This window comes from Ailuropoda melanoleuca, unplaced genomic scaffold (genome assembly GCF_002007445.2).
Source record: "Ailuropoda melanoleuca isolate Jingjing unplaced genomic scaffold, ASM200744v2 unplaced-scaffold2199, whole genome shotgun sequence".
Taxonomy (NCBI): Eukaryota; Metazoa; Chordata; class Mammalia; order Carnivora; family Ursidae; genus Ailuropoda; species Ailuropoda melanoleuca.
Genome location: NW_023191603.1, coordinates 1 through 12,905, shown reverse-complemented (window position 1 = coordinate 12,905; position 12,905 = coordinate 1). Strand labels below are relative to the sequence as shown.

Below are 12,905 nucleotides of genomic sequence, written 5' to 3'. Positions count from 1 at the left end.
ATCAGTACTTTGGGAACAGAATATAATGAGGTACTACTGGGATATTTTACCAATGCCATGTTCAGTGACATCACCTTGGCAATTTGGCATTTACCATGAGGGGAATGTTTATACCAGGGGTTGCCAAAGATTAAAACCTAGGTTTGATTTAATGTGTTATTGAGTTTAGAAAGCAGAGGAGAATATGTTGATGCAGATTAAATTCATAAGTCTGGTGCATGTAGGCTTTCAATTGTGAGATGGACAAAAAGTTGAGGGAGAAAAATCTTCTAGTACTCAAAAACAGTTGTTCCATATAATAAATACGTAAGTACATAAAAAGAAAATAGGCAAAAGATTACGAGCACACATTTTACCAAACAAGCTAAACACAGAGCAAATAAATGACAAATGCTCAACATCATGAACACTTTGGGAAATGGAATTAAAACCAAAGCGACTTACCACTACACATTTATTTCAAGGATGTCACGGAACTTGAATTTTCATGTGCTACTGATGGGAGGGCAAAAGAGAATAACCATTATAGATCAGTTTCCCATTTCTTAATGTGAAACATTCACCTCCACTCTAACAGTTTCAGTTATCACAACAAGAGAAATAAAACATATAACCACATAAAGAAGTTAATGTAAATATTCATAGCAGCTTTATTTGTAAATACTCCAAACCTGGAAATAACCTGTATGTCCAGAACAGATGCACAGATAAAGCCATTATCCATAGAATAGAATGCTATTCAGCAATACTACACAGAATTCTAACATTCCTCCCATTTAAGGGTTTTCTCCAGTGTGAACTCTCCTGTGTCTAAGGAGGTTAGATTTGCGGCTAAAAGATTTCCCACATTTGCTGCATTCATAAGGTCTTTCTCCAGTGTGAACTCTCTGGTGTTGAACGAGGTCAGATTTGTGGGTAAAGGGCTTCCTACATTCCTTGCACTCATAAGGCCTTTCACCAGTGTGACCTCTCCGGTGCTGAATAAGGCTAGAGCTTTGGCTAAAGGTTTTCCCACATTCACTACACTCATAAGGCCTTTCTCCAGTGTGAACTCTCTGGTGTTGAATAAGACTGGCACTTTGGCTAAAGGATTTCCCACATTCCCCACACTCATATGGCTTTTCTCCAGAATGAACTCTCTGGTGTTGAATAAGACCCGAGCGTTGCCTAAAAGATTTCTCACATTCGCTGCACTCATAAGGTCTTGTGCCAGTATGAATCCTCTGATGTTGAATGAGGTCAGATTTTCGGGTAAAGGATTTTCCACATTCACTGCACTCATAAGGTCTTTCTCCAGTGTGAACTCTCTGATGTTGAATAAGGATAAATTTGCGGCTAAAGGATTTCCCACAAACACTGCACCCATAAGGCCTTTCTCCAGTATGAACACTCTGGTGTCGAATGAGGTTAGAGAACTGTCTAAAGAACTTCCCACATTCATTGCACTCATAAGGCCTTTCTCCACTGTGAATTCTCTGGTGTTGAATGAGTTCAGATTTGCAGCTAAAAGATTTCCCACAATCACTACACTCATAAGGCATTTCTCTAGTGTGAATTCTCCCATGTCGAATGAGGTTAAAGATTTGTCTAAAGGATTTCCCACATTCGCTGCAGTTATATGGCCTTTCTCCAGTGTGAACTCTCTGGTGTCTGAGAAGGCTAGAGGTTTGTCCGAAGCATTTCCCACATTCACTACACTCATAAGGCCTTTCTCTAGTGTGAACTCTACGGTGTTCATTGAGGTTGGATTTGTAGCTAAAAGATTTCCCACATTCACCACACCCATAATGCATTCCTCTACTGTGTAGTCTCTGGTGGTGAATGAGTTTAGATCTGTGAATAAAGACTTTTCCACATTCACTGCATTCAAAAGTTCTTTCTCTAGTGTGAATTCTCCAGTGTTTTATGAAACTGAAGTTATGGGTAGGAGATTGTCCACATTCTCCACACCCATAAGGCTCTTTATCACTGAGAATTCTCCAGTCTTTAATAAGGCCAGAGATTTGGCTCAAGAATTTCCCACATTCACCACTCCCATATGGCCTTTGTCCACTGCGAATTTGTTGATGCTGCACAAGTCTGTAGTTGCAGCCAACGGCTTTCCCACATTTGCCACACTCATAAAGCCCTTCTCCAGAGCAGACACTCTGATGTTGATCAAGTGCATGGCTGCGGCTGGCAGCTTTTTCACATTCACCCCCCTTGTACTGACTTTTTCCGCTGTGAAAAGCCTCCCCACTCTGGCTGCCACCGTGTGGCTCCTCACTGTTGGGATTGGTCTGGAGCCGAAGATGTCCCGAGGTGGCTAGGAAGTCCTCTCCAACCTTCCTACATGTGAAAGGCTGCCCTGACACACAGAAGTTGCAGCTTGTCACACATGAGACCCTGTCCACATCTCTTTTCCAGGGCTTCTCCCCACTGCCATGCCTCTGTTGGTGGTGAAGGTCTGCATGGAAAGAGAAGCATCTCATACATGTGGCACCCAAGTATGGTTTCTGCCAAGGGGATACTGTCTGGTGCTCAGGATGGTACAAAATATCTTTCAAGGCTGGGATACACATCTCACAGGGGTGGATCTTCTGTCAGGACAGACCTGCCTGAGAAGCCCTGACCTGGGACTCTCGTACAGGTACAGTCTGCTCAGAAGGAGCCATCCCATGCCTACAACCCGAAAGCAGAGAAATGCTGAAGAAATGCATATTGACTCTGGTGGGAGGGGGAAGCCCCACTTCAAAGGTGTGTCTGACACAACAAGTTGCATCCACGCGATTGTTCTGAGAACAAGGCAGCTGGGGGCAGGTTGAGGTAGGGGCTGCTTAACGGTATTGGGCCTCTGAAGAGACCAGATTAGGAGAGACCTCAACAGACAAGACACAAGCAGAGGGTGCACCACATGGAGGAGAGGCCCCTGCTTCCTCACTCCTCCTTCAGTAGGACCTTATCTGCTGGCAACATGGGCATGCTGTGTGGGAGGCTGGTTGTGGCCTGTCCAATAAAATTCAACCAGACCTGAGTAGCTGGTTCAAGGACTACATAAGGATATGTGCACACCTCATGCACCATGTGCCGTTCAGCGTTGGAGGATATAAAGGGAGCAGTACAGAGGAACTGGTGGCCTGGGAAAGCCACAACAGTGGAAGGAGCCACGAGCCAGAAGTCTTGGATGAAATAACAAGTCAGCAAAGTGTTAAGTATGCAGAAGAAAAGGTAGAAACAATACGTGGCTGGTGGTATCTGCACCAAAACACTACCTAACACATGGCAAGTTCCTGGTACCATCTCAACACAGCCTTGATGTCATGCCCTCCCCAATTGCCACTCATGAGGGCCAGACCTCCTCTGAGACCATCTTTGCCATATCTACCCTGTAAAACCAGTGTTTTCCCTGTACTGTCCACTGTATAACTCCTCAGAACTGAATGATGCAAGTCTTAATGAAAGACACACAGTGAGTGGCCACCACCACTGGCCCTGTGAAACTTGTCATGCAATAACATTCAGGAAAGAAAATATAAAATACAATCAAAGGAGGGTCTTATAAGAACAGCCCATGGTTCATGTGAATAATGACCATGACCTGGCACAGGCAGTCACAAAGAACTGTGAGCTAGAGGAAGGAGGCAAAACTGGAAGCCAGGGATCTGGACAGAGTCACCCTGCCAGGGAGAAGGCAAGCAAGGTGGGATCCATTAGTTAACTTCAAGACTCCTGACTCCCAGACCCTCCCCTGCACTGTTTGAGGTAACAGGTGTCAGGGATGCTTGGGGAGTCCATTGCTCGGGGCACTATACACAGTTCAGCACTGGCATCCTCACCACACCTAACAAGAAAGTGGTGGAAATTAGCAGAGCCCACGCTCCAGCTGTGGGAAAGAAAGAGCGAACTCTGGGGGAAAAAGGAAAGGCAGGATGTCACCTCAGGACACGAGGAGCAATGTGATAATCTTACCCAGTGATGCTACAAGTGCAAAGTTCTCCAGCATCACATCGCAGTACAGGAGTCTCTGAGTTTCATCAAGGAGCCCCCATTCCTCCTGGGAGAAGTCAATAGCCACATCTTCAAAGTTCATACCCTGTCATAATGTGGACAGTTCATTCCATGATCAACATCTCTCCTAGGAGTCCAAGTTCATTATACCCCCTACCCTCCACATCCACCCTCAGCTCAGTCTACTCCACACCCCAGAGGAGATACCAGGCCTGGGTGTCCTTGGAGCCACTCTCTCCTCACATTCCTACTGATACTGTGTCATCCCACAACAACAGGCAGATGGGCAGATAGAGGATATCTGAACTGTAGACCTGGCATGGTAGTCACACTGCCTCTTGTCAGTGTAGTCAGTGTCACAAACACAGATTAGGGAGAGAAGCTGGCTATAGGGAGGGTGTGCACGATCTGATTCTGGTCTTATCAGGCAATACCATCAAAGTCCCCCGGATCATCCCTCCAAGACGCAAAAAAATGTGGCATTATCCTTCATCCTTATGACCCAAATTCTAGGGTCCTGTGGTTATGTGTTCACACTCTCTGTCACACTTCTCACAACTGCACTCCCACAGCAACAGCCCCCTCCTACCCTACACCACAGTCATCTCCTTGGCCTTTCTACATGTTACGCAGCATATGTGGCCTAGAAAATGCCTAGCAGTTTCAAACAGGATCAAATACTACTCCAGACTGATGGTTCCCACTGACAGAGGCAGCCTTGAGTGCTACTATGAAGGCCTCCCTCCCTGTTCCTTGCTTCAACCTCACTACCAAGAATAAAATCAGATTTCACTTACCCATGGCTTTCCTCCTCCTGTGTGCCGCAAGCACTTCATGTCCCCTCTCCAGTCACAGCTGTCCTCTCTCCATCTAACCCTCATTCAACACTCAGCTCCAGTGGTTTTGTACCCTACCCCCAATTAGTCTCATAAATGACCGCTTGTGCCCCTAAGCTAATCCACCAGCCTGACCTGAATACTTAGGCCCCACCATGGGACACAATGCAATCCTGGTAAGTCTATAGAACAGAGAATAAGCACCAGCCGATCTCAGCATCATCTCGCTTGAATTACTCCTACGCCTCCACATCCATCTCCAAGTTCACTTTTCCCCTGGAGCCCTTGGCCACATACCAAACCATACACTCTCCCCTACCTTCTCTATGATCACTTCTCTCCCTGATCCATGTTGTGACACTCACGTCCCACAACCAAGGAGCCAAGCAGGAAACCTAGTCCTTAGATGCACCCTCTTCTTCCTGGGCTACTATTACCATTATCCTGACCAGGATTCCCCATTCTAAGTGATCTACAGCTCCTCCCTGGTCTACACACTCTCCACCACCTTTTGGAGAAGTCTACATCCCGAACTCCACCTCAGAGTTCCAGAGGCACACAAACTATTCTCTGAAACATCTCCTACCTTAACAGACCCAAAACAACTCTTCTGACATCCCTAATAAAAACTACTCTTACTATAAACTTCCCCATCTCAACTGATGGAGCTTCCATCCTTCCAACTGCTAAAGCCAAACCTTCAAGTTATCCCTGACTCCCACCTCTTTCTACCTCAAAATTAGAAAACCCAGGAAGCCACACCTAAAACACTAATGCAGAATCCAGCCACTTCTCCATGACCACCACCCTGCTCCAGCTACCATCACACCCACCCAGACTACTGCAGTAGCCTCTTCCCTACTCTTCCTACCACCAGCTTCACACCTTTACTCTTCTCCATGCTGCAGCCCCAGGGAGCCTTATGAGACCTCGGTCAGATCACCAGCCTTTACTACTCCAAACCTTCCATAACACCCATTACCAGGGTGTCCAAACCTGACTCCTGCCCGACTCTTCCCAGTTCCCATGAAAAGAAAGGAGACCTGCAGGTCCCTGATCTCTCCAAGCCCTTGCGCATTCTGTTACCTCTGCCTGAGACCACCTTGCACATTTCATGGGCTAAGTACCTAGCGCAGCCAGGATCTGGTGACCTCAAGAGAACTGCATTACTTCTGGGCTTCAGTCCTCAGTGCACTCTCGCTAGTGAGGTGCTCTTTACAGAACTCAACTTTCCTGTGCCTATTATTACCCCTCTTCCCGTCTGTTCATTCTGTGAGCAGCTTCAGGAAACGTGTGAGAACCCGATTTCAGACACTGTCCCTCTTTTGTTCCCAAATCACCCTCGCTCCCAGCGTTCTGAGAATGAAGGTAAAATTCCTGAGGCACAACTTTGCCTCACACTCTGTTGCCTGTAGACACAGGAGCCTGGGTTTCCCCAATGCTCCTGGCTCGGTTGCACTCCAAGTCTTTGCACGAACCTGTCCCCTCGGCCCGGAGCCCGCTCCCGTAGCCAGCACGCCGGCGCTCACACACGGGCCCCCGCTCATCCCCGCCTCCCGGTCCCGGACACCGGAGCCTGGGCCGCAGGGACGTGAACAGGCGCCCCGAACTCGGGCCTTTCGGGTCTGGGTGGGGAGACGGCGGGGAGGGCTCAGGGGACGAACGTTTACCTGAGCCGGGTCCCTGGGCGCGGCCGCCGCCATCGGACTCAGCGGACGGAGCAGGGCTGTGGGGCAGGGAAATCTTGATCCCAGCCTGCTGCGGGTCACCTCGGGGTGCGCCGCCTCCAAGCCTTAGAGCCGCCTCTTTGTAGCGGGGTGAACGCTTTCGCGTCTTATCCGTCGCCGACCCGGGGCTCCGAAGCCTCAGGGTGGCCAAACTCCAGAAAAGCCAAAATGACCGCCACGAGGAGGACGCCGGAAGTCCCGCCCTGACCTGGTGCGTCTGCTCGGAAATGCTCTTGTCCTGGGCTTTCATTGGGTCAACTCCACCACCGTTAGGCACATTGCCGTCTGGGTAATGTAGTCTCCTCAGCCGCACAGGTGCTTAGAGTGTCCTAGTCCTTGACCACCGCGAACAAAGGTTTCGTGGTGCCACGAGTGTCTGAGAAATAAGAGGCATCTAGCCTTCAGGGAAAGGAAGCTGTTTACCTTTTTTTTTTTTTTAAGATTTTATTTATTTATTTGCCTGAGAGAAAGACAGCCATCAAGAGAGGGAACACAAGCAGGGGGAGAAGGCAAGGAAGAAGCAGGCTCCCAGCGGAGGAGCCTGATGCGGGGCTCGATCCCAGGGATCCGGGATCACGCCCTGAGCGGAAGGCAGACGCTTAACGACTGAGCCACCCAGGCGCCCCAATGTTTACCTCTTTTTAAAGCGGCAGCTCGCAGACTTCTGGGGAGTGTTGTCTGCAACTGATCCTTGTTAGAGACATTTCAGACTCCTTGAAGCTTAGAATTCTCCCTTAGCCTAAAAATACTTCAATTATTCTAAAACGCTACAAATTTAAACGGACACAGTTTCTTTCAGAATCAAAATGCATCCCCTCTTAGCTAGAATGTAATAAACATTTTCTTGCTATTCAAATGCATGTAGTCAGAGGCTTTAGTCAATTTTGTAACTCTGTATCTTTGGTCAGAGCCATGAATGGGAAGAAACAGTGATGTTCAGGCCACCCTGAAGTAGGAGGACAAGGAGTTATCTCTGCATCTGGTTCCCAAAGAGAAACTCTTTCCTGCCTGTATATTCAGTGATCATGTCCAAATCACAAAGCAACACTATTTATTCATTTAATATTCTTTAGATACATTCAAATCCTTTAGAAATCTGACATCTAAAACAGAGAACAATTTATTAAATTGTTTTGTTATGTGATAGTGGCTACAGCGTTCTCAGGCAGACTGCATGTACAAAAGTGTCATCTAAACACCACTGTCTCATCTCCTTGCTGAGGAAGGATTATCGTTCCTTCAAGTGATTGTTGGGACTGTTGTGCATGAGGAATCGATATATCAGGGGGAAAAAAGTTGTGAAATGCAAATTGCAGAGAGCTATTAATAATGATTATGTAATTATTCAAAGATAGTGGCATAATAGCTCTGGGGAAATGTCAGTGGAGGGTGAAAAAAGTAAGACCTCAGGTAATTTTTATCAGGACACACTTAAGTCTGAGAAGAAACAAGAGTTAAGCTGGGGTGCCTCGATGACTCAGTTAGTAGAGCATGTGGCTCTTGATTTTGAGTTGTGAGTTTGAGCCCACGTTGGATCTAGAGTTTACTGGGGAAAAAAAAAGTTAAGCTGGGCCCAATCTTGGCGTTGTTATTCTTTTTAATCAGTTTCATCCTAGTGGATTTGTAGTCCTTCTCATTGTAATTTTAACTTATAATTTCATAATGACAAGTGTTCTATAACTTTTCTAAGCCTAATGACCATTAAAAATGTTCTTTAATGAAGAGTTTGCTCAAATATGTTGCCTATTTTATCTTTTGTCTTTTCCTCATTGATTTCTTTTTTTTTAAGATTTTTAAAATTTATTCATTTGAGAGAGACGGAGAGAGCACAAGCAGAGGGAGAGGCAGATGGACAGGGAGAAGCAGGCTCAATCCCAGGACCGGGAGATCATGACCTGAGCCTAAGGCAGACGTATAAACATCTGAGCCACCCAGGCGCCCTATGATTTCTTTTATATACAGTCCTTCAGTTAGATGTTCACAAGTTTGTTTCTACCATTCTGTGTTGCAATTTTTAATAAGCAACTTTTGAGTTATTCCAGTGTTTTTACAGTTGTCTTTACTTTCACTAGCAATTCTTCAGTATTCCAATACTGAAGTTAGTTAATACCTCTTTTTTTTTAAGATTTTATTTATTTATTCGACAGAGATAGAGAGAGCCAGCGAGACAGGGAACACAAGCAGGGGGAGTGGGAGAGGAGGAAGCAGGCTCGTAGCGGAAGAGCCTGATGTGGGGCTCAATCCCACAACGCCGGGATCACGCCCTGAGCCGAAGGCAAACGCTTAACCGCTGTGCCACCCAGGCGCCCCAGTTAATACCTCTTTTATTAAATTTTCCCTATTCAATTTAATGTGGAGGTTCTTTCTCCTGATTGAATCCTAACTAATAACGAATTAGCTCTGGCAGTAGTCCTAGTAGATAAACCTATATGGATGAGATTTGGGAATTGGTTTGACCAAGCCCTTGGGCTTGAATGAAGTGCTGAACACCTAGCCAATAGGAAATGGGATGCTTATGACCCATGATATGCAGTGGCATCATAATGAATCCATTACCTAGTGTCGATTATGATGAAGTGGCAACTGCAGCACATGCCTGAGACCAACTGGGTGCTGCAATGAATATTAAGGCAGTGATGGTGACTACAAGGAGTTCGGTCTGGGAAGGATTTGAATTCATGCTATTGCTTACAAAGTGAAAATGGTAAGCTCAAGGTCATTCTCTCTCGGCTGAAGTCCCCATATGAGAAGAGAGATTCTATGATAGCCCTAAAAGAGACTCTGATTTCTGTAGCTGCAGGATTCCTATTGCTGCAAATCAAAGCATTAAATCTATAACTTGCTGAGTTACAGATTGCTGAATGCACAGTCTCACAATGTTTCTCATGTGAAAGTTAGGGTGTTGGTTGATAAAGTGGGATTCTGAATTCTGGAATGGGGACATCTGGTTGGATGCAAGGACTGACAATCTGGATTCTAAGTTAACCTGAGTCTCTTTCACCAGGTGTCTGAAGAGACTAGTCTTCCTCTGCTAATACTGCCTGGGGCAGATTGTCTGTAAAAGACTGCTAATTCTCTACAAGACTCATCACAACAACCTAAAACTAGTATCAACTCAGCATGACCCAGGGAAATAGGAGGAAATAATAGCTTCATAAAAAGAAACACCTCACAGACCCCAAACCTTCAACCTTTCTGACCTGGCTGCCCATTATGCTTAGGGACATGAAAAAAGCACCCGCACAAGCTTGGCACAGCTACCAAGTTCTCCTTAAGATAGGATGAAGCTAAACCTGAGCCCTCTGGTGTCTACCTGCGGAGGGGGGGTGTCCTCTGTCCTCAGTCCCTTGCCAGATGCCATGGTGCTGGAGAAGGTCACCTCTCTTCCAGATACCTTGGCCATCCAGAGAGCCCCTTTGGATTAACTGAGAGAAGAATAATGGGAGTTTGTAGATGTAAGAAAGGCACTGCCAGCCATCGTATATGGTGGAGCTCAGTGAAACGCTGCTGCTTTTCACCCCTAAGCTAGGATGATCCCGAGTAAGAACAGGACCAACAAAAAAACAAACCTGGCCAAATGTCAGGCAATCATCTTAGGACTGGATACCCTGATCAACAAATGATGCTACCTTACATAGATTGTAAACAACTAGGCCATTACCTAAAAATTGTCCATATCAGGGTAAAGAACTTTGGGACCTTCTTACCTCAAGACACCCAAAATAAAAAAATCACCACATTACAAGGCCCTCCAAGGACACTCCTTATTCCCTTGGGAGCTACAGACATGACTGATAGTAACAAATGCCACAGGTTTTTTGGTTTTGGGGGTTTTTTTTTAAATTTTTTTTTTTACAAATGCCACAGGTTTTTTTTTTATTTTTATTTTTTAATTTTTTTTGAAAGATTTTTATTTATTTAACAGAGATAGGNTATTTATTTATTTGACAGAGATAGAGACAGCCAGCGAGAGAGGGAACACAAGCAGGGGGAGTGGGAGAGGAAGAAGCAGGCTCACAGCAGAGGAGCCTGATGTGGGGCTCGATCCCAGAACGCCGGGATCACGCCCTGAGCTGAAGGCAGATGCTTAACCGCTGTGCCACCCAGGCACCCCCACAGGTTTGTTTTTTTTTAAATTATGTTAGTCACCATACAGTTCTGATGTAAAGTTCAATGATTCATTAGTTGCGTATAACACCCAGTGCACCACGCCATATGTGCCCTCCTTACTACCCATCACCAGTCTATCCCATTCCCCCACCCCCTCCCCTCTGAAGCCCTCAGTTTGTTTCTCAGAGTCCATAGTCCCTCATGCTTCATTCCTCCTTCTGATTACCCCCCCTTCTGTATCCCTTTCTTCCCCTACCGATCTTCCTAGTTCTTATGTTCCATAGATGAGGGAAATCATATAATTGTCTTTCTCTGCTTGACTTATTTCACTTAGCATTATCTCCTCCAGTGCCGTCCATGTTGTGGCAAATGTTAAGAACTTGTTCTTTCTGATAGCTGAGTAATATTCCATTGTATATATGAACCACAACTTCTTAATCCAGTCATCTGTTGAAGGGCATTTCGGTTCCTTCCACGATTTAGCTATTGTGGACAATACTGCTATGAACACTGGGGTACAGATGCCACAGGTTTTAACACAACCAGGTTGAATGCCCATTTCCCAGGAATATGTCTCCTCTACAAAAAGTTACACTCAAGGGACACTGAGGTATTTCAGCCAACTCAGAACTGGAAAAGGAAAAGAAAGGAAAGGAGGTCTACAAATAGGATAATGAGGGACAGGATTTAGCAAGGTTCACTGAGGAAATATTAAGCTTATCATAAATTACCTAAGGCCAGAGTTCCTAAGTGGACCCTGCAAATACTGTTTATACACAGGACAAAAGGGAAATAAAATTTTGGTTAACCAATGGACCTCATTCCATACTTGTTACAAACAGGCTTCCTAATGCAATTTAGACTCCAAGTTGCCTACCTAATAGATTATTTAGGTAGGGTATCTTACGTATATCAATTAGTTACTAGCATGTCAGCTATACTCTGTGTTTTCAAGTACGTGAAATACAAATTAAAAATAAGAGGCTTAATTCTCCCTGTTGAAAATGGGGAGAGACACTCCCCCTCCATTTTGTCACAGCATTTAGCTTAGAGAACTTGCAAACATTTCCTTACCTCTTTAAAGCGTCTCTTTAAAGACTAGACAGGCCTTTTGCCAGTTGGGCTTCTTTTTCCCCCAGATTCAGGACCCAGGATTGTCTTTCATCAACAAATGGGAGCCGATTTCTTTAAGATGGGAAGATCTTGGGGGTGCCTAGCCGGCTCAGTGGGGTAGAGTGTACAACACTTGATCTTATGGTCATGAATTTGTATCCAACGTTGGGTATGGAGCCTACCTTTAAAAAAATGGAAAGATCCGGAGAGCCATCATTTTGAAATGCAGACATCAAGGGAGACAGCAAGTCTATCTTTCAGTACCTGTGGAAGGATAGGAACCTAACTTTGGTGAGTGCCTTGTTTATTTTCAAAAACTACTTCCTGTCACACAGATGAAAGAAGTTTGTTTTTCCCCTAGATAAACTCAATAACTGTCAGACATGATCACCCCAAACAACGTAGTTAGGAAAAATTATGTGTGAGAAATGATGCTGTCAGGTGACCTTACTTGAGGATTAGTTCTATTGATGTGAAAACATATATGTCATGGGTTCTATCTGCTTGTCTGTATAACGGTGATTTTTTTCCATGTCTTTGCAATTTCTTAGATAATTCTCTTAAGATTTTATTTATTTATTTATTTATTTATTTATTTATTTATTTATATTGCAAGCACTCCGGTGGGGGGAGGTAGAGAATCTCAAGCAGACTCCATGCTGAGCACTCAGCCCAACTTGCGGATCAACCTAGAACCCTGAGATCATTACCTGACCTGAAATCAAGAGTTGGATGCTTAACTGACTGAGCCACCAGGCTCCCGTTTTGTTTTTTTTTTAAGATTTTATTTATTTATTTGACAAAGAGAGAGATAGCCAACAAGGGAGGGAACACAAGCAGTGGGAGTGGAAGAGGAAGAAGCAGGCTCCCAGCAGAGGAGTCTGATGCGGGGCTTGAACCCAGGGATCTGGGATCACGCCCAGAGCTGAAGGCAGATGCTTAATGAATGAGCCATCCAGGCGCCCCTAACAGGCTCCCCTCTTAGCTAATTTCTTGTGGTGCACATCCACGGTCCACCTTAATACATACTCAATAATGTGGTATAAGAAGAAATGTACTTGTCTTGGTCCCCCATGCCCTGTTCCTGGCACAGAGCGCCGACAACCCTTGTTCTTTCCTGAGTGATAGGAGT

The 12,905-nt window shown here is 45.4% G+C and overlaps 1 protein-coding gene across 1 annotated transcript; it reads right to left on the bottom strand.

Moving 5' to 3' along the window:
• Positions 1–626: 626 nt before the first annotated feature.
• On the bottom strand, positions 627–6,745 carry LOC100477118 (zinc finger protein 551-like). Its single transcript, XM_034650433.1, has 3 exons — positions 6,494–6,745; positions 3,920–4,072; positions 627–2,582 (listed from the first exon to the last, which is right to left on the bottom strand). Exons 1-3 carry the CDS (start codon positions 6,524–6,526, stop codon positions 777–779), a joined length of 1,992 nt encoding a protein of 663 aa, XP_034506324.1. The 5' UTR covers positions 6,527–6,745; the 3' UTR covers positions 627–776.
• Positions 6,746–12,905: the final 6,160 nt, after the last annotated feature.

Bases quoted from the DNA above. Each gene is read 5' to 3' on its own strand.
- LOC100477118 (XM_034650433.1), bottom strand. From the start codon at position 6,526: ATGGCGGCGGCCGCGCCCAGGGACCCGGCTCAG. The intron at 4,073-6,493 runs GTAAACGTTCGT...ACATTATGACAG, and splicing joins CGCCCAGGGACCCGGCTCAG to GGTATGAACTTTGAAGATGT. The intron at 2,583-3,919 runs TGAGGTGACATC...GGTCTGTCCTGA, and splicing joins TCACATTGCTCCTCGTGTCC to CAGAAGATCCACCCCTGTGA.